Source organism: Haemaphysalis longicornis, unplaced genomic scaffold (assembly GCF_048455015.1).
Source record: "Haemaphysalis longicornis isolate Haplotype H1 unplaced genomic scaffold, Haemaphysalis longicornis Haplotype H1 scaffold_2, whole genome shotgun sequence".
Lineage (NCBI taxonomy): Eukaryota > Metazoa > Arthropoda > Arachnida > Ixodida > Ixodidae > Haemaphysalis > Haemaphysalis longicornis.
Genome location: NW_027526295.1, coordinates 284948049 through 284971681, shown reverse-complemented (window position 1 = coordinate 284971681; position 23633 = coordinate 284948049). Strand labels below are relative to the sequence as shown.

Sequence of the window (23633 nt, the reverse complement as noted above, 5' to 3'; positions counted from 1 at the left end):
ATGCAACTAAAAGAGTAATTCATGGATCATCTCAGCCGCTCGACACCAAGAACCATACTGGCCCTCAATATAAAGGCTCCTTTGACAACGTCACTCATTAAGCCATCCCGGAAAACGTCATTAACACCAAATGTGGAACCAAAAATTACAAGGTTTAGAACGTTACTTACAAATCGGGCGGCAGCACCTCAACTTGGCCCGCATATATCACCCACCTTCAACACTAGCTCCGGCCAAGGGGACACCGCAGGGGTCGGTAATTTCACCCCTGCTATTCAATACAGCCCTTTTCCTTCTCCATTCACTATCAAAATCCATACCGCAACTCAGCATGCATTTTATTCTGGTCCAAATGGTCCAACTGGTCTGGTTCAATTTTATTCTGGTCCCCATGGACCAAAGAAGGCTCGAGCGGTCACCAACAAGATGCCCTACAGAAAGCAGTCGATACCACGATCTTCTACTTCCAGTCCAGAGGCAGTAGTAAAGCTTTTATTGAAAACGGGAGACCAATGGTCTAAACAGGGGAATGGAAAGGGGAGAGGGTAGTAAAAGCTCTGGGACCAGTAGTGCAGTTCTTGGCTTGCACTGCGTAGCTTCGTGTTCACGCTTATGAGGGTTCAGTTCTTTTCAGGTTCACGCTTGAAATGAGTCCATCCCAACTGGTGGGCCCGGCAAAATAGTCCATTGTGAGTAGGACCGGTGAGGTCTCCGCTCAGACAACTCGTGCCAGACCGCTCTTTAAAGAATAAAGTGCTATTTGGTGGATTAATTTTTTGTCAAGTTGTTGAGGATCAGGGTGCAGTCGTGGTGCCGTGAATGTTCGGTGTTTGGCAAAAGTAGGACATGACCACACGAGATGAGTGAGGTCTGTTGAGGTACTTGTGTGACAGTATGGGCATCTTGGGGGTAAATGGGGAGTGTACCATTTACGATGCATTTCAGGTGTGTAGGCTGCGCCGGTGAGAAATTTGTTGAGGAAGATTTCACTGGAGCGGGGTAGCGGTGGTAAAGCGCTCAAATATCCTGCTGGAGTTCTGTTTTTCAGCCGCTCTCTTCGGTCCTTCTTATACCGGTGGGGTAACATCGCCGGTAGAGGTGTAGGCGACCGTGCCGGCTCTTCTTCAGGCGCCAGTGGAGGTTGTAAATGTGCACTCTCCTGTGCGACGTCATGGGCCGCCTGGTTTCCCGAGGAAGAGGGATCATGGCCCGGTACCCAGTCAATGCGGACTTGTGCTTTGTTACGTTGCAAAAGTTGCGCTTGGTATAATATCTGATGTGCCAGGGGATTTGTGGTTTTGTGAGATCTTATTGTTTCCAATGCCTCATACGAGTCTGTGAGGAGACGAATAGATGGTGGAAGCAGATAATCAGTATCATACGCAAGGAATGTTACGGCATGGTTGATGGCATGCAGTTCTGCTTCAAGGCTCGTGGCATGGTTGTTGAACATTGGTGTGATAACCCGAGAGGGCAGGAACCTCCGGGCATGTCCAGGCCAGTCCGATGACATTTAAGCTTACGCTTGCGTCCGTGTAAATGTCAACTTCGTTTTCGAGTTTTGTCATCTGAAGGCTTCGGACGCATTGTTGGCGGAGTGCAGGATTGTTGTGCCCAATCGGCTTGCTTTGCGTAGTGGGTACGATTTCTGGGCGACTCCATGGGTCAAGTGGGGTGGGGAAAGTGCAGGGTGTTGGTGGGCTGCGCACGTCCCATGCAGTAAGGGCATGTCCTTGGTGTGTTAAAGGACGTTTGAATTCAGCCTGCGCCTTGGCTTCGTTGATGATGTCCTCAATGGGAGGAAGGGGAACTGAAGGTTCGAGTTTCTGGTCAGGTGCGTGCTTATAGGCAAACCACTGATGGTTAGGAGGGTTGCCCTGTGCAACACTTGCAGGGCTCTTGTGTGACTTTTGTTGAGTTCATAGGCGAGAGCGCCGTATGTGAGAGTGCTCACTGTGACAGCTCTTGTCATTGTCAGGGTGGCCTCTTGGGTTGCTCATCCGTACTTGCTCGAAAGTCTGCGGATGGTGTGGAGCAGACCCTTCCACTTTTGCCTCAACCTCTGCAGTGATATTCCAGCGCTGTTCTTTGTTCCGACTGGTAGGCCGAGGAGGGTGATGGGTTCTGTTGCGGCTTCTATTACTTGATTTTCTATTATAACTTGTATCACATCGGATTGAGCGGGTGGTTTGCAGCCGTATACCGCCAAGAGCTGAGTCTTTTCGGGAGCCAGCTGGAGTCCCAGGTCGGCAAGAGTCAGCTCGAGGCTATGAGCCACGGCTTGCAGTTCTATTGTTTGGTCCTCAAGAGAGTCGAAGTCGGCTGTTTCAGTTCAAACTGTGACGTCGTCCGCATAAATGGTAAAACGGGCAGCCGTGTCGACTTCCAGCTGTCGTGCCACCCTATTCATGGCTAGATTAAATAGAACTGGTCCTAAAATCGAACCTTGAGGGACCCCGCGGTCTACGTACTAGGTAGTGGGTTCCCAGCCAGGGTGTGACTCATGGAGACTTATAGGTCGGCCTTGTAAGAAAACTCGTATCCACTTTTGAGCTCTTACACTCGGATACGCCTTTGCAAATTCCTCCAAAATGACTTTTTGGCTGACGTTGCCAAACGCCTTGCGTAAGTCAACGGCCATGACAATGTCTGGGTTTCCTCTCGCGTAGTGGGATCGGTTGATGACTCTACGCAGAAGCCAGAGGCTGTCATGTGTGCTTACATTGGGACGAAAACCTGTCTGAGAGGGGTGGAAGTATGGTTGCACATACTCAAAACAGTGCATGAGGCGATTGTTAATTAGTCTCTCAATTGATTTGCATATCACCGGGGTTAATGAAATGGGGCGTAGGTTGTTTAGGTTCCCCTGAGTTGCAGTTGGCTTGTTCGGTTTAGGTATAGGGAATATCAAGGTCAGCTTGAGATGGTCAGGGATGCATGCTTGTTCCCAGAGGTCATTGATTTGGGAGAGCAGGTGCGAGAGGGCTTCAGATGGCAGCTTTCTAAGGTGCTTCCATGTTACGCCATCATGGCCGGGTGCGGAGTTCGGGCGCCCTTCCCCAATGGCTGTTCGTAGTTCAGTCATCGTGAAAGGTAGGTCAAGGTTCTGGTCTGGTTTGAAAATTTGGATGTCAGGGAGAGGTTCAGGGGGTCATGTGGAGGCGTGTGGAAAAAAGGTGGTTATGAGACGCTGTTCCACTTCTCTGGGGTCTTCCGTGAGGGCAAGGGTAGAAAATAGGGGGGTTCTTTTCTTTGCCTTTTCGGTGAGGCTCCGTTGAAGCTTCCAGAGTGCCGGAATGCCTCTCTCATGGCTGAGATTAGCACATAGAGATGTCCAATTGGTTTGACTTAACTGTTTTTGGTAATCCGTAATTAGGCGATATTGCCTTCGGATCTTCTGCAGGTCTTTGTGCCGCTTACCGTTGGTCCTGTAAACGTAAATGAGCTTATAAATTCGCTTCCAGAGGTTTTCCATGTGGTTGTCGAAATGGGTAATTTCTGCAGCGCAATCGATTTCTTCCTGTGCATGTGTTGCTGAAGAGAGAATCTGAGAACAGAAGTCATTTAGCGAAGCCGGCGGTGATGAGCCGAGAATACTTTCTCGGAAAATATTCCAATCTAGCCTCTTCACTGTTTTCCGCTCGCGAAGTTTCTTGCCACCTAGGTGAATTAGAATTGGTCGGTGATCGCTGCCCCATGTCGTGGAGTAAGGCATCCATTTTCTGGTGAGTCCAGGGGTGGCCCAAGCAAGGTCCGGTGATGTGTCTTGTTGTGCAGCGTGAAGGCCGATACGAGTGGGGATGTCAACATCGTTGATCAGCAGCTGATTGGATGCGTCGGCGGCGTCCTCAAGCGTTTTCCCTCGCGGGTGGGTTTTAGAGTATCCCCACGTGGTGCTTTGCGCATTGAAGTCCCCACCTAGTAATATCGGAGTACCAGGAAATTGGGAAGTCAAGGTGGAAATCCAAGTGAGGTTGTACTGTTTTTCGGATAGCGTGACTGGCTTGTAATAGGCCGTTGCTACAATAATTGATTTCCCGCTGGGAAGGCGAGTGCGCACTGCAACGACTTCGTGGAATGCCGAGTTGAGTTCCGCGAAACATATTTGCTGGCTGCTCAAAGAAGAGTTCACTAACACGGCCGCATAGCCGGGTGCCGTAGCTGTTGTTATGGAGCCGCGGACTGACTTGTGAACCCTCCAAATCAGCCCTTCTTGTCCTTAAGTCCCACACCCACGGTCGCCCACCTCCCCCAATGCCTGACCCACAAGTAATAATCTCCTGTCAAGTCATACCCCAAGTCAAGACTCTGAGAATATCAGGGGTCCCTTTCCACCCCGATCTGTCCGGCGCGGCCCTCTTGCCTCAACTGCAAACAACCATAGCCCAACTCACCCACCTCATTCGCCGCATCACCAACAAAAATTTTGGACTGAAAGAACACAACACGTGCCACGTCGTACAAGCGCTACTCCTCAGCAGGATCACGTACGGCACGCCGTTCCTGGCCCTCAACAACAAGCCAAATTGGATACCCTCATACGCAAGACGTATAAAGCGGCACTGGGACTCCCTGCGTACACCAGCAATGAGAAACTGCTAAAAATCTGGATACATAACACCCTCTCAGAACTTCTAGAAGCCCAGTACATGGCGCAACTCAACCGACTGTCACTAAAACCAGCAGGCAGGAGGGTACTCCAACTCATAGGGAAGCACCTCCCGATTCTAACAACGCCCCGCACCCGATCCCACCGAATATACTGTGCAAGATCCAGGTAACCCCATGCACCGCCATATGCACCCGACATTCAGCTAGGGCCGCAGGAAGCTCGCGTTCGTGATTTCACTAAAAAATACCCAGAAGGCCATGAAGTTCGGTACACGGACATTTCACAGCACCCCCGGTCCACGAGAACAACAATTATTGCCCTGACTCCGCAAGGTGAGTGGCCATGGCTGCATCTTATTGTAATCTATCACCCACAACGGCTGATGACATCGCGATTGCACATGCTGCAACTACCCACAGGAACCAGCCCCGAGTCACAATTAATTGCCGACTCTCAACAGGCGTGACGATTGTGTTAGTGTGGCAGGGTACAGGCAAGCGCACTTCATCTTCTCTGGACCTTGCCTGAAGATCTTGAAATCGCCATCGTACGGACACTAGGCCACTCAGGCCTTAATGGGAATGAGGAAGCTCACGCTGTCGCTCGCGATCTGCCCTTCCAGGCATTCCCATCCTTAAGGCAAGATGCCACGAGTGACCCGGGCTCCACAAAACCCTATCTAACACCCTTCGACCCTACATACAATGCCATCCCATCCCAATACCTGCACTTCAGAAGGATCTACCCTTCCACCTCACCCGACTCTCAGTAATTAAGTCTCATATCTGGCGCCGGCTACAGACCGGCACTTACTTTAACCACACGGTTATCCCACACATTTCCCAATCACTCTTCGAACACAAACACCCGACTTGCAACATCCTTCTCACTACGTACCATTTGGGACACTCATGCCCAGACAACCCTAAACTGCTCCCCAACCCATCACCTTAGCAGTTGGAGTCTGCGCTGACCAGCTCGGTTACGAAGCCACAAATCCCTTTAGCCGACCGGGTACTGGAATCAGCGCGGGCTCACGGCCTCCTGGGCTTGGGAGACTGACCACTTCCGCTCTTACTCATTTTTCTTTAGGATCAATAAACGTTGATGTATATCTCTCTCTGATGTATGACCTAAAGGCACAGCAAAGCCAGAGGAGTCGGGCCAATGTGAGTATGCAGTCGGGCCAATGAGCTGGGCGAGTTTGTAGGGCGTCATTCTGAACAAAAGCGCGAAAGAAGACGTGGACGAAGGGGCGCTCGTCCTGTCCGCTTCCTTCACCCATGTCTTTTTTCGCACTGTTGTTCAGAATGATTATCAGCTGCTGATAACAGTGAGATTTACCGTATATTGTCCTCAACGCATTTGGCATGGGAAGAAAACAGTCGAGATAGCGTCCACAGCTTCGCCGTAAAAACTCGGCTTCGGCGATACGAAAGACGCACCCCTCTTCGCATGGCTGGACCACATACTGCCGCTCCCTATGCCCTTTCTGCACATACACACACAAAGAATAACAATTAAAGGATCCCCCAAAACTTTCATGCCCCTCCTTTTGTGCGGCGCGGATCGCGGAGGGTTTCCACCTACCTGACTGGTCCGCGGCTGACCAAGAATAGAGGCTTTTTTGCGACCCTCTTCGGGCATGGTTGACGCACCAACGGCTGAAACGAGGAGTGCTAGCCGAGCAGCATTGATGATGATGCTCTCAGTGCGAGCTCGGGGTGAGATTCTTCGTCTTCGATGCGGTGCGATGCATCGGCGCGAGCGCTCCAGGTGTAGCACATATACGTGTGATCGGACAGAGGATAAGTTAACAAACACGCCAAAGGCAGGAGCCAAAATTTAGCGAAGTGAAGCAGCGCGATTTTGAGCTGCCGAAGGTTGTAGCCATAGCCAACCCGGAGTAAACAACAAACGAAAGACTTGACCCTCGCGTAGCCCAGCGTGCTTGTTGACAATGTGGCCCTCTAGACCAGCCTGCGCATCTTCTAGTGCGCCGCACTATCACCAAGTACGCCGGGCTACGCGAGGGTCAAGTCAGGCAGCTCGTACATGTCTTAGCTCTCAGTGAAATTTTTTATGCAATTCCTCATCCTGCTTTGACTCGTCACCGAAGACATCAGATTGGAGTTGCGCTTTATACACTGTACAAGACCACTCTCCCGTAAATATGTCCATTGAGCGCCTGCACTATACAGAGCTGTTCTTACACCTGGCAGATCTCATAAAACATAAATACCGCAAAATGGTGCGTCTTTCTAGTACAAAACAGGGACACTTGATCCTTCACCAAGTTGCTCGCAAACCTATTGACCTCCCTATCATCACCCATCCTACACCGCTCCCAGATAACCCTAGGATTGTTCCCATCCCAAAACACGTTTCAGCTGATACCAATCGGACACGTTTAGCTCGCGTTGCCAATCATGCTCATCCTATGCTTCTACTATCGTCTGCACGAATGCATCACGGACGCACGCCGGAGCAGCCGGCTATTCAACAACAAGTGGCAACGAGGTATTTGGCCCTTTCACTAATCCCCCACGTACAGCGACTCGAGACCCTCCCAATAATTACCAGTATTCAGAACCTCTCCTTAGCCCCCTCTAGCTCCTCAGGATATACCATATACACTGACTACCAGGCTATCCGCACCATTCACGTGGGCAGGATTCCCGAAGAAGTGCAGTACGATTTACGTGAAGCCTTAACAAAACTGCGTCCCCTACTGTACTACTGAGGTCTCCTGGTCTCTCTGGAATACCGGGCAACGAGGTAGTGCATAGCCTCGCCAGCGAACGTCGGCACAGGGCGCCTGAGATTCCCTAGCCTTATCGACCCATGTCAGACAGTATACTCTCCCCTACAAACAAGAAATAAATCTTCACTATGAGAACATCAGAGAAACCCTTCCTACACTTCCTGTTTCGACTCTCAACCACCACGAAACTACGACACTTCAACGCACACACTTAAATGCCCTCCTGACACTTTGCTCGTTCCTTTTTCTACCGTACCCCACACTCCGCAGCATGCCTCAATTGCCCTGAACCATACGCTAAATTAGAACATTGTATTTTATCCTGCCCCATTGCAATTCACTCCCCTCATGTTGCACACCCTCCTCCTTCAACATGATGGGCTTGGCTAGCCTCGGACCAGCTGACGGGCCAGTTGGCGTTGGTGAACCTGGCCCGAAACATTCTCGACGCTCAGTATTGCGTTTGAATAGTTTTTGTAGCGGGAGCTACACTGGCCGAGTTTGAGCAGTTTCGCGTTGCTCCTGGAAAGCCGTACTGCGCATGCGCGAGGAGCAGTGACGTCACACGGCACAGAGAACGTTGCTCGCTGGCCCGGCGTCTCTCACACACATCCACGCGCCAAGCGTCTTCGGCGACCTCCGTTCCGCACGTGGCGGCCCGGTCTGCTTGATGATCATGCAAGGGGTGGCCGGGTGGCATGTTTCCAAACGCTTCGCTGCACAGAGCACCCACGTGACATGTGTGATGTCACTGCGCGCGCTATTCTTCTGAGTTCTTGCTAAAGCGAGCCCACCGTTCGGACAGCCGTAAAATTTGGGGCTTTGCTTTGCAAGCGTGCGAAGTGCGCTTACTTGCTTACGCCGATGATATCGCTTTGTTCTGCACAGATACAAGTAGCATAAACGAGAGTATTCATATTTTAAAAAGGTTTGTAAATATAGCGGTAGTAGCGTTAACTGGGATAAGTGCGTTGGTTTTTGGCATGGTAAATGGCAATCGAAGCCCAGCGTATCTGCACTAATAAACTGGGTAGTCACGCCTACGAAGTACTTAGGCGTCCCGCTTGAAAATTATCGCGATAGTGACCCGTACTGGCGAAGGCAAGCAATCGACATACGGGACAAAGCCGAAAAATTGGGGGGAAAGCAACTATTCGTTTTTGTACGTGTTGCTGGTTGTAATTTGGTTTTCGTATCCAAATTGTGATACGTGATGCAGGTATTACACTGCGGGCGTGCCAATGTACAAAGATTGCACCGTGTGTTTGCCGTGTTTTTATGGTGTTCCACATGGGAGCGAACGAGTCGGACAAACCTGTTTCGTCGTGTCCGCTCCGGTGGACTTTATTTGGTGTACTTATTCTTGCGCCAAGTAGTAAACCGTTTCCTTTTTCTGCGAGATGTACGCGACCATTTTTGGCGCACAGTGTGTCAGGTTTGTTTGGGTGCAGCACGGCCCGAATTGGTTGTTTCCTGTTGTGTTTATGGTGGCGGAATCCATGGCTACCTACGTAAAGTTGTCGATGCCACAAGGTTTCTTTGTGCCCACTTCACCTTGGAATATTTATCTCATGTGTCGAGGAAGAAATTGTATAAGGATATCGTGAATACGGTTTTACCGATCCCACTGTACAGGTCCCTATACCGTGTGGGGCCGGGACAAGATGTTCTTCGGCGCGTGAAAAGAATGCCAGCTTCTGGCTATGTTAAATCAATTTTCTTTAAATTGCATGTGGGTGTACTACCTGTAAAAACCTGGGTGATTGAGAAAGGTTCATTTGTGCCTTGGGGCCCTGATTGCTTCCCATGCAAAAAAACCAAAGACCATCGAACACGTGTTCATAGATTGTTGGGACGGGGTCTTCCTGTGGGACGTGTTACAGCGTACCTTAAAGAAAGATTTTCCAGTGGATAGTCATGGAATTAGGTGTTTAGCCATAGAAAATGAAGGGGGTGTTCTATACGACTTCATAATTTTACTGGCCCTACACGGTATATGGAAGGTTCGCATGGCCCGTCGGTACAATGATGTAGATGCGAGGCCAAGGAGGGAATATTTTTGTGAAAATGTCCGCTACATAGTCGAGGTGTTGAAAGCCGAGCCTAGTTCACCCGAGTGGGTGACTGTGCTGGACGGTGTGGCGAGACTACCGCCTTCTTAAACCTGACACACTAGCAAGGTATGTGCTAGTGCCTTTTCACGTGGTGTAATTTTGTTGATGTTTTGCATGTATGTATTGACCCAAACCAGGCAATAACAATAAAAAAAGGGCTCTGTGGATTCGGTGTAGATTACTGAGTACTGGTGCTCACGGTTTGGGTTCGAGCCCCAGCCGGTCTGTCTCTTTGTTTTTTTTTTCTGATCGCTTAATTTTTCTGCGCTAAATTTAATTTTCTTTACTAAACTAAAAGCTACGTATTGTTTTCGTTAATAATGGTAATTTGGTACATTTTAGGTCGCTTTAGGTTTGGGGCGCAGCCAATGACAACATTGAATTATAGTTTTCTATCGCGCGAACATATATGTCACGTGGGTGCTCTGTGCAGCGAAGCGTTTGGAAATACGCGGCCGGGGTGTGGAACCGATGGCTCGCGAGTTGCAGCACCGGCGCGCGCCTGCGGAACCAGCTTAGTTCTGGGGCGATTGGTGACGCTGCGCCGGAGCCACTTGATAAATGTACATGTGTCACATAATGCGTATACCATGTGTGTGCCATTGAAGCAGCATTAAGCATGATAATCAAGGTAATACTAGAAAACCAGGAAAGCTAAGAATAACGAGCTGAATCTTAGCTCACGCTACGTATATCCTGGCATAGCCGAGCTAAGGCACTGCTAATTTTTTCTTCCTCCTATTTAGCTGCGGCTAACCCAGGTAGATTGTTTAGTTTTCTCTTTCTGGCTGCTTGGCCTTTGCACAACTGGTAACATACGCGACAGCCATTTTTTATGGTCATTGTTATCACCATCATCATGGTAAGGATTTTGGGCAGAAGGCCGAGTTCACCTTTGAAAATGGATTTTCTCCTTCCGAGAAGCTTTATGTAAGCTCCGTGGTAGAAGGACCCGCGCAACAACTCTCTTCAACTTGTCTCAATACCTAAAACGATTTAGAACACAGGCGATAAGAGTCCAGTCCCAAGATTAGGCTGCCACGAAGTATACAAATCTTTCAGACTTACTGAAAATGTTTTTCTGCGCTGAGTCCAGGTGACGTCACCGTTGAACAGTAGTCGTAGCACAAGCCGTAACGAGCCAAAAGGCACTTTGCCGTTCATTCTAGCGCTCAACTTGCAACCAGCTTGACAGATAAGCGATATTTTAGACCAAGTCGGCCATTAGTGATAATATTTTAAGGCGTGAGCATCACTCAGATAACCTGGGGCAAAGGTACATGAAGTAGCATCAAGGACCCAATTGTCCGGGCTCCGCCTGATTTGGCAGTAACCACAACAGGGTGATGGTGACGTTCTCGAAGAGGAGGGTGATTGAAAAATTCGGGGCGTGGTTGATACAATAGAAGTTGAGCACTTGGCACAACTATTTACATTGCATTACTAAGTACGGGAGTAATAAAACAAAAACTTCCAATGGCCGACTATAGCTCCAAGTGCGTACAGATCATTGGCGCTTCTGCGACTGCGATGAACTCCTGCTTCCCGAAGTCCGGCTTGTGTCGTGAGTGGACCATGCCTGCCCGCTGTGCCTCCATCCGTAGAGTTTCTCAATTTCACGTGCTCCGCCTAAGCTCCGTCTAAGCCAATCCCGCCGTTCACATCAGCTCATAGGAAACTTGTCAAGAGAGCAATTGGGAAGACATGTTTTTCGAACGCTTTGCAGGGGTCTTGACACCACGCCTCGTTAGCCAGTCTCCTGGCTCAGTCGGAACGCCTAGACGGAGCAGGGTGCCCTCGCCCATTGCTCGTCTCCGTAGCCGAGACAATGCGAAGAAAACAAATGCAGGGTCACTGCCCGCGACATACAAGGAAAAACTACAGCGGAAACACGAGAGAGTGAGTGGCTGTGATACCTTATAGGCACTCCGTGTCCCATCGCCTTGAAAAAATGGACAACGTGTTAACTTGAAAGTTGTCTTCAGCGCTCCTGGCAAGTTGTCCCAGCTGGCAAGCCGAACATGTCCCTTAAAGCTACGTGGGGTTCCAAAGCGCTGTCAAACAACACGGTTGGTAAAATGTGTTCAAAATATAGTATATATAGAATTCCTTTGTCGTGCGGCGCGAGCTACGTGGGACAGACGGCCAGATGCCTCAATGAGCGTGTACGCGAGCATGCCAATAATGTACATACGTAATGCTAAGGAAGGCTTTTTGGCACAGCATGTCAGCACATGTAGGGTGTGCACTCCGCAGTTCCTTGGCACCACAGTGGTCGATATAGTTAAGGACAGGCAAGCGCGCTTGTCAATGAGGCAGCTCAGATGGCGCGTAAAATGAACGACTGCGTAAGCAAACCGTCGGTTACGCTAGCTGACCGTGAACTAAATTTCTTGCAATGTGGGGCCATGCGCGACAGGCCACTGCGTCAAAAATTTTTGCGCGTGTTGAATGTATTTGCTTTCTTTGTCCGTATTTTTTTTATCTGCTTTTATTGTTCCTGCAAAGGCAAATGCATATATATTTGCATTTACGTGAATACAGAATCCGAAGTTAGCGCTTGTCCGTGTGTATACTCTTCGTCCCCATGTGTTTCGTCTGCTCTACATTTGACCATTCTTCGACAACGCGAGGCGAAAGCAAGGCGTCTTAGGATTGGGCACTGTGCGTTCGCATTCACAACCAACGGATAGGAAGTGTTAAAGTATTTTGGAATTTTTTTATTATTGGCCTTGCGAAGACTTGGAGAGCGGACCAAAAAATCCAGTTTATATGTGCTACACAGAAGGGGAGAAGCCATTAGTAAAATTTATGTCTGCACGTTGCCACGCCTCGTACACAAGGTTTTGCGTCCATGTAAACTTGGAACATGCATGTCATCGTTAATCGTAAAGGTAATCAGATAGAAATAAAACAAAGAATGTTCAGGCGTTCACGAGAGCACTTCCTACATTTAACATGTCCTGAAATGACACAATCAGCAATACTACGCTTTTTTATATAACTTGAGATACCGGTACAGCACAAGTACGCGATACATGTACACCACAAGGACATGCACAACTACCTTCTACACGTCAACCTGGTGTAAAAACGACGTGCATCGGTTGCAACCGGAATAATTTTTTTTTCAGTACTATTGGCAGGACGCGTATAATTCAGCATACGTTTCCCCATCACGCCTACTTCCAAGGCCCCCTATAGGTCCTGCGGAGGCCCTGCGGCAGTGGATGCGTTAAGTCCTAGTTGGAGTCCTAGTTGGAGTCCTTGTGCGGGTTGCTGTCAGGGTTCTTGTCCGGACCTTTTGAGGAATTCCTGGCGACCGCTTCGTCGCCGGCGTCCACATCCGGCCCTGCGCCTTCCTTGCTGCACTTGTTGGGCTCGTCTGCGTACCTGGATGTTGCGTCCTGGTTCGCAGTCACGTCCGCCCGTGACGCCGCTTCTCTGGAGCTGTCTCCCGAGTCGACTCGGCTGTCGCTGGGGTCTTCCATGGTCGTAGTGCTGGGCGTTGATGTATCCGGGGAGATGATCGACATGACGTTCGCCGGAAGTGCCCTTATGCCAGTGTTGGGCGTTCTCGGAGATATTGGCGTTAAGATCAGCTTCCTCGGAACGGGCGAAATATCGCCGTGAGGGCTGTCTGCCGCCCCGATGGCAGTGCCGGCCACCCTGCGATCCAGTGAGTTTCGGTTTGAAGGAATACGTCCGTTGGCTATGACTAAATGTCGCAATGGCTAACCGTCCGTTAGGCGGGCGAGTTGGGGTGTTATACGGGTGAAAAACATCAGATCATCGCGAATTTTTGAAGTGAGAGCTTTTCTGCTCTCACCAGGCCGCATTTTGAGTGCGTCGGTGTAGTACGACAACATGCTAGAGCAGCCGTGGTACTTGCAAAATGCGGGTGGCGCCCGGTGCGTACAAGCATGGGAAGTGACTATAGCAGCGGTGAAGCTTGCAATGCATCAAAACGGATCCGAGCCCTGCTAGTGGCGATGGAGAAAACCGCTTTCCGTTCGCTGGGTTTCGCGTATGCCTCCAAGATCAGGTGGTTCATGGGTTGGATAGGGAGCGACGCATTGAACTACGTATCCGTGTCTCCCTTCCAGACGGTATTTCGGTATTTGATAGATTACTATGAGCATGAATGATGCCTAAGACGCGAGAGAGGGACCGTTTGAGAGACGGAAACACGTCTCACAGACAATTGCCCTCTTGGTGTGTCTGCCATCTAATGTAAGTGTGTACATGTAAGTGAGTATCCTTAGTCGTTAAGAGAGCTAATTTTGTAGTCTTGGAAAAATCTAAAAGTATTCTCCGCGGCTTGCATGTTAAAGGGACACTGAAGACAACTTCTTCGTTTCACTAAAATATCGCTCCTTTAGCAGCTGTTTTGGGATATGTTTAATGAAAAACTGTGGTTTGTTCAGAAATAAAAAAAAGTTAGAGTAGGCACATCATTTTCCTTGCATGTTTTCGTGGCACAAGCTATCCCTTTACCAGGCAAGGTCAAAACAGCCTTGCAGAAAACATAGCCAGTGGGATGTTGCAATCTAGGAAGAATGCGTGACTATCCGCGCAACTGACCAGGCATGTTGGTCAGTCAAGCAGACGGATGAAACGGTGGTATAGCCACGGACTTCTTTCTCCGTGAGTGCAGCCGGTGTCGCCTTTAGAGTCTCACTTGTGTCGCTGATATAATGTCTGCAGAGGCTGTTCTTAAAATGGATGATAGCCCTTGCAATTACAGGATTTGCTCATTTGTCTAGACTTACACCATACAAGGCAAGGCATTTGAAAAAAAAATCGAAACTCAGAATAAGCGTACCGCACAGACGCCCAGGACCCAGCTCAGTCTCCGCCGCGTGAAGAAAATACGCTGCGTGTTTAGAGAACAACGTAACGGTATGTGCCGCCGGGCAACTTCTTATTTTTTCTTTTTTAGTAGGCCACTGGCCCCTCCGCGAAGGAATTCTAATCCCGAATCTTCTAGAGCGCGTTAATCCCCTGACGTGTATTTAAAAGCCAACTCAGAAAGCATGAGCGCATTCGCGTTCGCACAGACTCCCGGGACCCAGCTCAGTCTCCGCCGCGGGAAGAAAATAAGCTGCGTGTTTTGTTACGATTTGTGCACCGGGGCAACTTTTGATTTTCCGCTGCACCGCCATGCGGTGCAGCGGTGGCGTAGAGGTAGAGACGCCTCGCGTGTAGAAAGACCGTGGCTCGAATCCCGGTGTCGGACAATTCCCCCCCCCCCAAAAAAAAAAAAATCAAAAAACAAAAACAAAAACAAAAAGAAACGCGCAATTATGGAATTGCAGTTGGGGCTTGGGGTGCGGCCTGACCGCGGCGATCATTGCCGGTAACACACTCCTTCACCAGAGCAGGATTGGCCACCCTGGTGTAGTAACGGCCACAACCTCCCATGAATACGCCAATTAACCCACGGCCCTCAGTCTCCAGTGGCTGCGAAGCAACTGACCACGGTGGCGGTCAGACCTGTGACGCAGCAGGGGGTGCTAAGAATACCTGGACCCGGACAGGCCGCCATTGGAATCTGAACCTGGCAACGTTTAACACGAGAACCTTATCCAGTGAAGCGAGTCGAGAGGTGTTGCTCGAAGAATTAAAGGGAATCAAATGGGATGTCATAGGGCTTAGTGAGGATAGGAGAAAAGGTGAAACCTTTACGGTACTGAAAAATGGACACCTCCTATGTTACCGTGGCCTAGAGGACAGAAGAGAACTGGGAGTGGGATTTATAGTCAATAAAAGCATAGCTGGCAACATAGAAGAATACTATAGCATTAACGAAAGGGCAGCAGATCTTGTAATTAGGCTCAATAAGAGGTACAAGCTGAAGGTGGTACAGGGCTATGCCCCCACATCCAGCCATGACGACCAGGTAGTGGAACGCTTCTATGAAGATGTGGAATCGGCAATGGCTAAAGTAAAAACACAGTATACCGTAGTTATGGGAGATTTCAATGCTAAAGTAAGCAAGCATCAGGCTGGAGACAAGGCAGTTGGGAACTATGGTCGTGGGTGTAGAAATAGCCGGGGGGACCTACTAGTTGAGTTTGCAGAACGGAATAACCTACCAATAATGAATACCTTCTTCTGTAAACGGGAGAGCCGGAAGTGTACGTGGAAGAGCACGAATGGGGACCATAAAAATGACATAGACTTCATATTATGCGATAACCCTGGCGTCGTGAAGAATGTGGAAGTGCTCGGTAGGCTAAGGTGTAGTGACCATCGTATGGTAAGATCTCGAATTAAGCTAGATTTGAGGAGGGACCGTAACAAGCTAGTACGAAAGAAGCCGATTAATGAGCTAACAGTAAGGCGTAAAGTAGAAGAATTCAGGATCGTGATGCAGAAACCGATACTCATTTCTTACTGAGGAAGCCGAGCTTACGATACAGGAAGCCAGCGACAACCTTACACGCATTATCAAGGAGTGTGCAGTAGAATTCGGGGGCACGATGGCTAGACAGGATACTGGTAAACTTTCCCAGGAGACGAAAGATCTAATTAGGAAACGGCAAACCATGACAATCTCCACCCCAGCTGACAGAATAGAACTAGCGGAGCTTTCGAAGTTAATAAGTGTACGACAGCTGATGTACGGAAGTATAATATGGAGAGGATCGAATACGCTGTAAAGAACGGAGGTAGCCTGAAAGCAGTGAAGAGGCATTTTGGCGTGAGGAAAAATCAGATGTATGCACTTAGAGATAAACAAGGCAATGTCATCACAAATAGGGATAAAATAGTCACAGTGGCCGAGGAGTTCTATAGGGATCTGTACAGTAGCTGGGACATTCAGGATAATGCCGAACGAGAAAGTAGTTCTGAAGAGATAGACAGCCCACCAGTAACGACCGAAAAAGTAAGGAAGGCTTTGAAAGAAATGAAAGGGGGCAAAGCACCTGGTGAGGATCAGATAACAGCAGACCTCTTGAAGGATGCGGAGAAATTGTACTTGAAAAACTGGCAAACCTGTATACGCAATGCCTAATTACTGAAAGCGTACCGGAATCTTGGAAGAACGCGAACATCATCCTAACGATAAGAAAGGTGACATGAAGAACCTGAAAAATTACAGGCCGATCAGCATACTGTCAGTCGTCTACAAGGTACTTACCAAGGTAATGGCTAAAAGAATTTCTGCAACCTTAGATTTAAGTCAACCTAAGGAACAAGCAAGGTTCCGTAAAGGTTATTCAACAATGGACCATATTCACATGATCAATCAGGTGATAGAGAAGTGCGCTGAGTATACTGAACCCCTATATATATATAGCCTTCATAGATTATGAGAAAGCATTTAACTCGGTCGAAACCCTAGCAGTTATTCAGGCATTACGGAACCAGGGGATAGATGAGCACTATGTAAAAATACTAGAGAATATCTACAATGGGTCCACAGCAACCATCATCCTCCATAAGGAGAGCAGTAAAATACCTATAAGGAAGAACGTCAGACAAGGAGACACAATCTCTCCAATGTTATTCACAGCATGTTTACAAGAAGTATTCAGAACGTTGGATTGGGAACAGGTGGGAGTAAGGGTTAATGGAGAATACCTCAGTAACCTCAGATTTGCTGATGACGTTGCCTTGCTAAGTAACTCGGGGGACGAATTGCAAAGCATGCTTTCCGCACTAGACGAACGGAGTAGAACCGTTGGCCTGAAAATTAATATGCAGAAAACTAAAGTGATGATCAATAACCTCGGGACAGCACAACAGTTTGGGATAGGGGGCGATGTAGTGGAAGTGGTAAAATAATTTATCTACTTAGGCCAAGTTGTGACCCCGGATCCCAACCATGAGACAAAGATCATTAGAAGGATCAGAATGGGGTGGAGTGCATACGGCAGACATCTCAGATAATGAATAGCAGCCTACCATTGTCCCTGAAGAAAAAAGTGTATGGCCGCTGCATCTTACCGGTACTCACCTACGGGGCAGAAACTTGGAGGCTCACTAAGAGGGTTCAACTTAAATTGAGAACGACTCAGAGGGCAATGGAGCGGAAAATGATAAGTGTAACATTACGGGACAAGAAGAGAGCGGAGTGGGTCAGGGAACAAACGCGTGTTAAGGACATACTAGTAGAAATTAAGAACAAATGGACGTGGGCAGGGCATGTAATGCGCAGGCAAGATAACCGTTGGTCATTAAGGGTAACAGAGTGGATCCCTAGAGAAGGCAAGTGTAGCAGGGGGCGGCAGAAAGTTAGATGGGCGGATGAGATCAAGAAGTTTGCAGGGGTAAATTGGTCACAGTTGGCCCAGGACCGGGGTAATTGGAGAATAATGGAAGAGGCCTTTGCCCTGCAGTGGGCTAGATAGGCTGGTGATGATGATGATATGTTGTTTACTACCTAAGTTTTCTCTTCGCCCAAAGTCCTGTTTTCATCTTGAAGGGGCCAAGCAGATAAAATACAAGTTTATTTTATTCCAAAAATTTGGTGTTTTATAGTGCCCTCAGCGCTTGTCCGGCAGCAAACGATGCTTTATTCACGGAGAAATTAATGAATTTAAGTTAAAATTTTGATTCTCCCGCCAAATCATGTGTTTTGGGACGTATGCGATGACGTAACAGGGAGAGGTTTTCAAGCTTTAGTGAAATGTTTACTCTGCAGCGAAGTGCAGAAAACGTTTTTTATCGCTAGTCCTCTAAGATGGCCCCACCATACTGCGCAGAACCTCTGTCTGCCTTTGATTTGTGTTTAACCGTATTTGCACCTGACTTGTTTTTGTTACGGTAGGTAGTAATCGTTCTGTGAAACATGGGGTATGCCCGACAGACACTTTCACGTAAGACAGTCGCTTGCGCCAATCTGCCAGTGTCGTGTGAGACAGCCCCAAAGCGTCAAGCCCCTGCGTCAGACTTCTGGGCAGCTATAACAAGCATAGCACGCGCAGTACCAACAACAGTGCGGACTGGTACTTCTATGTTTAGGTGTACTCTCGTAACTTCCGTTGTTACCCCTACATTCTTACTGCTATAAAATGAACATGCATTACATTTAAGCGACAACAGATAGTCCTGCAACCTTAAAAGACCTGCATTAGTTTCATTTGCTTTTTCCGGCCTCAGCCAATCGTACAGCTGTGCACGTCATATGTTCTAATGCGGAAAACGAGCTAGTGAGTCGTACGACCATTTGCTTTTTTCATAATTATATAGCTTATTCGAGTGAAGTTTACCGTAAAACGGGCGTCAATATGATTCTAACAAGGCAATCTCTCGAATGAACCAAACTTGTGTCTTGTCTGCATGCCCCCTTTAAGTTCCCGAATGCTTTATTTTACGTCTGCGTAATCCTACCTCAGTGTCGCTTTTGTGTTTAGAAAGATGCTTAAACAAGGTGCGACGGTCACGTTTCGCAATTTCTGATGGCTGAAGTCCCGAATAGCAGTGAGGGAAAACATGGCGCAAAGAAAGCTTAGAAGAGGCCCCGCTGGCCAACGGTGCATTGGGAGAAGTAGAGAAGAGATGTGGTGCATTTGGGAGAAGGGCAGAGGAAGTGATTTGGAGTGATTTGGAGAATTGTGGAGAAGTGGGAAAAGGAGAGGTGGGGCAATGGGAGAGGCGTGGAGGAAGCGACGTAATTTTTGATGCTCATCGGAGGCCAATGGCAACCGCGTCATGCAATGGCTCATAAGGCCGGCCCCCGAGGCCCTACGTCACTGCGCGGCCCAGCCGGTAGCCAATGGTCGGCAAGCAGAGGCGAAGCAGACGACAGTGGAGCGAGCGAAGGCGGAAAAGATGGCGCGCGTACGCCCAAAACGTAGTATTAACTCCATGGCCCAAAACAGTTGCAAAAAATGGCGACCTCCGAAAATTACGTTTTCGGCTTCAGTAGTAGTGACGTAAAGGCCGCTCCTAAGCTTCTCTTTCCTCCCTGGAGGCAAAAACCCGTTTTCAACGCTTCTTCCGCCAATGTTACGTTGGTGTTCGCAGCACTGTTATTTACAGATATTACCTCGCTTGACACTTGAGTGCCCCTTTCCTGTAGGAAAACAAGGACTCTGTCGGAGTCTTCGCATATGTTCACCTGCTTCCCGGGAACGGCGTGACCATCCTCTCCTTTGCCGAGCGTTTGGCCGAGGCGAACATCGACGCGAGGATCTGGCATTCCGAGTCCGACATGACCGAAAGCACGAGAGCCGAGTCTTCGCTGGGAGTCGAGTCTGCGGCGCCTTCGTTCTTTCCCGACGACGCCGCTCTAGTCGCTCCGGCGTTGGGCGCTCTTGGCGGCACGGTGGTCTCGTAGCCCCCCGAGTGCTCACCTGCAGGGAGAGGTCAGGTCGTGCTTGTCTCGACAGGAATTTCGTCTCTGGTGATCTCGCATTCAGCCTCCGTGAATGAAGTCTCTAGCGTACGTAATTGGCCATTTCAGATCAGTTTAAAAAAAAAACTACTAAATGTTTTCCCTGAAGGAAGGAGGAGTTCGCATGAATGGATTTGGAATTTCCTGTCTGCCGCTGGAGACCAGCACAAAGGTGAAATTCGCTGACATCCTGATCCACAAACCAGCGACCTGACATTAGCGAACCATCCGCAAACCAGTTTTTACTTAGAATATGACATGGGGCCGTTCACGTATGAAGCAGGTATCGCGTTGTTAAGCCTGGACGGTTTAAAATGATCTTATGGACGCGCACGGCAGGAGATTTTAGAAATGCACTTGAGCAGGGAGAGGGTTCGGAGGTCACGGCTCGGTCATAGCGGCACCGCAGGATGATTCCGTGCTAGCCTGCTAGCCTTGCGAACATGCGAAGTGCGTAAATGTCCGCTCTTTACTGATCGGTGTGGGCTCATATTGTCCTGTTGGCACGAAACACCGCAATGACATCCCCAATGCTCCAAAAAGCTGCAGTTGGCGCAAAAGATTAACTTCCGCTCTTTTCGGCACTCTTTGTTGCCTACTCAGATATGCCGCACCGGACCTTTATATTGTTATAACTACGAAAGAACATTCAAAAAGCTCGATCAGTCGGATGTGCAGTTCTTTTCTGGCCCTGCACGAATTTGTGTGAAAGTGCTACCCCCGGAAGGCAGTAATGGACATACATGGTCCCGGGTCCTCGTCCAGCCGGTGCGGTTTGAAGCATTCCCCCCGGAGTCGAACGACGGCAGGGGGCGTTCTTGGCGGAGGAGTCACCTCCGTGGTGCGGCTGTTGGACGGCTGGTACTCGGCTTTGACCTCGTTCAGCTCACGCGCCGGCGTCGAAATTTCCGATTCAGGGCAGGGCACCGGCTTGGGTGAAAGGGAGGAACTCAGGAGACTCTGCAGGTAGCCGGGGCTGGATATTCGCCGTTCTGTCGGAACGTATCCGCCCGCGTTGTGCTGTTCGCTCCACACACTCAGCTTGGCGAAGGGCTGGCGGTGTATGGGAGAAGGGTTTGGTAAAAGGCGGGTCGGATTTAGGGACAGAGTGGCCCCAGAATGGGTTGAAATGGGAACGAAAGGTCGAGGCCTCAGCTGAGGCTACATTGAGCGCTTTGAAGAAGAAGAAAAAGCTTATTTGCCGTTGAATAAAAGTTACAATTCTTAAAAATATGCAGAGACGAAGATACCAAAGTCCTATGACTGTCACGGGACCCTCGATAAGCAATTACAGTTCATGGACACATAAAGGAAACAGCAATTCATTACGCAATAGTAAAGGTAAAATAATCATATCAAAATTATGCCGTAGGTACAAAGCTTGTACAAATATACAATAACTGTACATACGCAAACACACACGCACTAAACACTAAGTTCGGAATACATAATTCGTGCAATAGTGACAGCAATTGGTCGTGAAAAATAAGAGTTATCCTAATGAAGTGATATGTTTAAAAGACATTGTGATCAGACTTGTTGAGATGCACTTTTAGACAGGAGTAAATGGCACTGCAAAGAAAGACACTAGTTCTGCAAAAGAAGATCTTTGAGCGCTTTTTTAAATGCCGATAGGGACAAGCCGGATTTAAGGTGCAGGGGCAAATTGTTCCACATAGAAATCGAAGCAAATTGAGCACTCCTTTTTCCGTAGTCAGTGTAAACTGTTGGCCGTAACAACTTATGTTGACCGGCAAATCTTGTGGGGGTGTGGATTACGCAAACACTGATTATCGATAAATTCAAAAGAGAGTTAGTGGTTATAATTAGCTTAAACAATATCACAGCAATATTTTAAGGAAACAAGCAGTTGATTGACAGTATATTAAACTTGCGGGGCAGTAACGTCGAATTATTGTAACAGTACTATTTGAAATCATGCGTGATGCTTGGTTATGGATGAGTTCAACACAGTGCAAAATATATATTTATAAATATTGCCCTATGAAATGGGCCCATAATTTAATGTGGGTTGAATGAATGAAAAAAAAAACAGCAAAATACCAGTAGGGAAGTAATTTTTAGCCTTGAAAAGCGCTCGAATGCGGAACGCAGTCGCTGTTTCCAGGTGGTTTATGTGATAGTAGAACTCAAAGGAGCCATGAAGACAAAACAAAAGTTAGCTTTATTCCAAAGATTAGGTGTTCGTAGTACCCCAAGCGCTTTCCCGGAAGCAAATGATGCTTTATTCACTGAGAAATAAGGCTATTTAAGCCAAATGTTTAAATCTCCCGATAAATAGTACAGTTTGTGACGTGAACAATGGCGTCATATGAGCCGGTACATGAAACATATACTTAGTATGTCGACTCCATATAGCACGCACACGCGGAAATCAAACAGGAACCGGAACTCGTGCCGATACCGAGACGGCAGCCATTTTAAAAATACTAGTAAAACCTAGTACACCCGCTAGCTCTAGTCATGGAACCGCCTCATCCGGTCAACAAAGCTCTAGCCGAGAAGCTCGGGCTTGCATTTAACAACCTCACCCCACTTGAACGCTCAACGCTTCAAAGGGCACGAGCGGCAGGAGTTGTGGGATACACGGATGGACCGGAAAGCGACCATTCCGCGATACCCACAACAGACGAACGCTCAGCCGTCCGCACCGCTGCCTCGTCAGCCCCGTCGCGACGGACGAATACAGACTGCTACGTATGTGCCGCATTTTTATTACGGTTATTTATAGTTCAATTTCAGTAGAAGTATCGCTTATGCCAGTTGGCCGGTGTCGTGTATGGAAAGCCGTTCGCGCGAGCTCTCGGCTCTGACCAGAAAAATACGAGCGTCAATGCGCGGTGTGCACAGCATTTTTTTTTCCAAGCTCAGAGCGCTTTGACGGCGATTTGACGAAGTCGGCAACGAGCGGCGGCATGTCCCAGGAGTGAGCTAACGTAAGGGTCCCTGCCGTAATCACTTCGTCGGAAGAAGCGAGCACACTCGTACTTCTTTTAGCTCCCTTTCTCCTCCGTTTGCAAAGTTTACAAAACGTAGCCACTTGCTTCGCCGAGGTTCGTCGTTGTGCAGCGAATGAAAGATCTCTTCACCGGCGGGGATGTCGCACTCCCTCGACGATTTCCCCGCACTACATGGACATTTCAGGACGCAGCAACGAAATTTAATTGTAAAGTACTCGAACAAACTGAAGTTTTCAGTGGTTGTAAACTGAAAACGAACTCGTAACGATAGCAGCAAGCCCAAACGGTCACCATTCCGAAACTTGTGCGACGAGTGGCACTATCTCGTCGCTGCTGGCTGTTCCTTTCTCCCCTCGTTTCTATTTTCACCTTTGCTGGTTGGCGATATGACGGCCAACCTCCTGTCAAGGGGTTAAGATACCAAGCAAGGTTGCGGCTGTGAGTGCTAGAACGGTTCGTTGGCCCCGAAGAGCCTCGAACCCGAAAATTCGTCTGCGCGACGGCGAGATGTCCAGCTCGGCAGGCGGTAGTTTCGTACGCGTTGGCGCACATGTTTGCGTGTTCGTTGGGAACTTCAACCGTTTACTCCACCGCTCTTAGTGTCATAAAAGGAATGTGCAGTATGTTTCACGGAGATATAGCTTACTATGCACACTGGTAAGCCCAGCTCAACTTGCGTTTGCTTTTGCCAGTCTCCGCCAGTCGCAGAGCATTCTAGTATGACATGGTTCTGTTGCGGGAAATGAGCTGGTGGGTCGCATGGTCATTCTCTTTTTTCCCAATTACGTAGCTTATTTGAGCGAAGTTTGCGTTA

The 23633-nt window shown here is 48.7% G+C and overlaps 1 protein-coding gene across 1 annotated transcript in view; it reads right to left on the bottom strand.

Moving 5' to 3' along the window:
• The window catches only part of LOC144168661 (uncharacterized), a 52030-nt gene that overhangs the window by 3320 nt on the left and 25077 nt on the right, over positions 1–23633 (bottom strand). The window contains exons 6-7 of the mRNA XM_077697604.1: positions 20582–20891; positions 19563–19797 (exon numbers count right to left, since the gene is read on the bottom strand). Coding sequence (XP_077553730.1) covers positions 19563–19797; positions 20582–20891 — 545 coding nt within the window. The remainder of the gene's footprint in view (positions 1–19562; positions 19798–20581; positions 20892–23633) is intronic.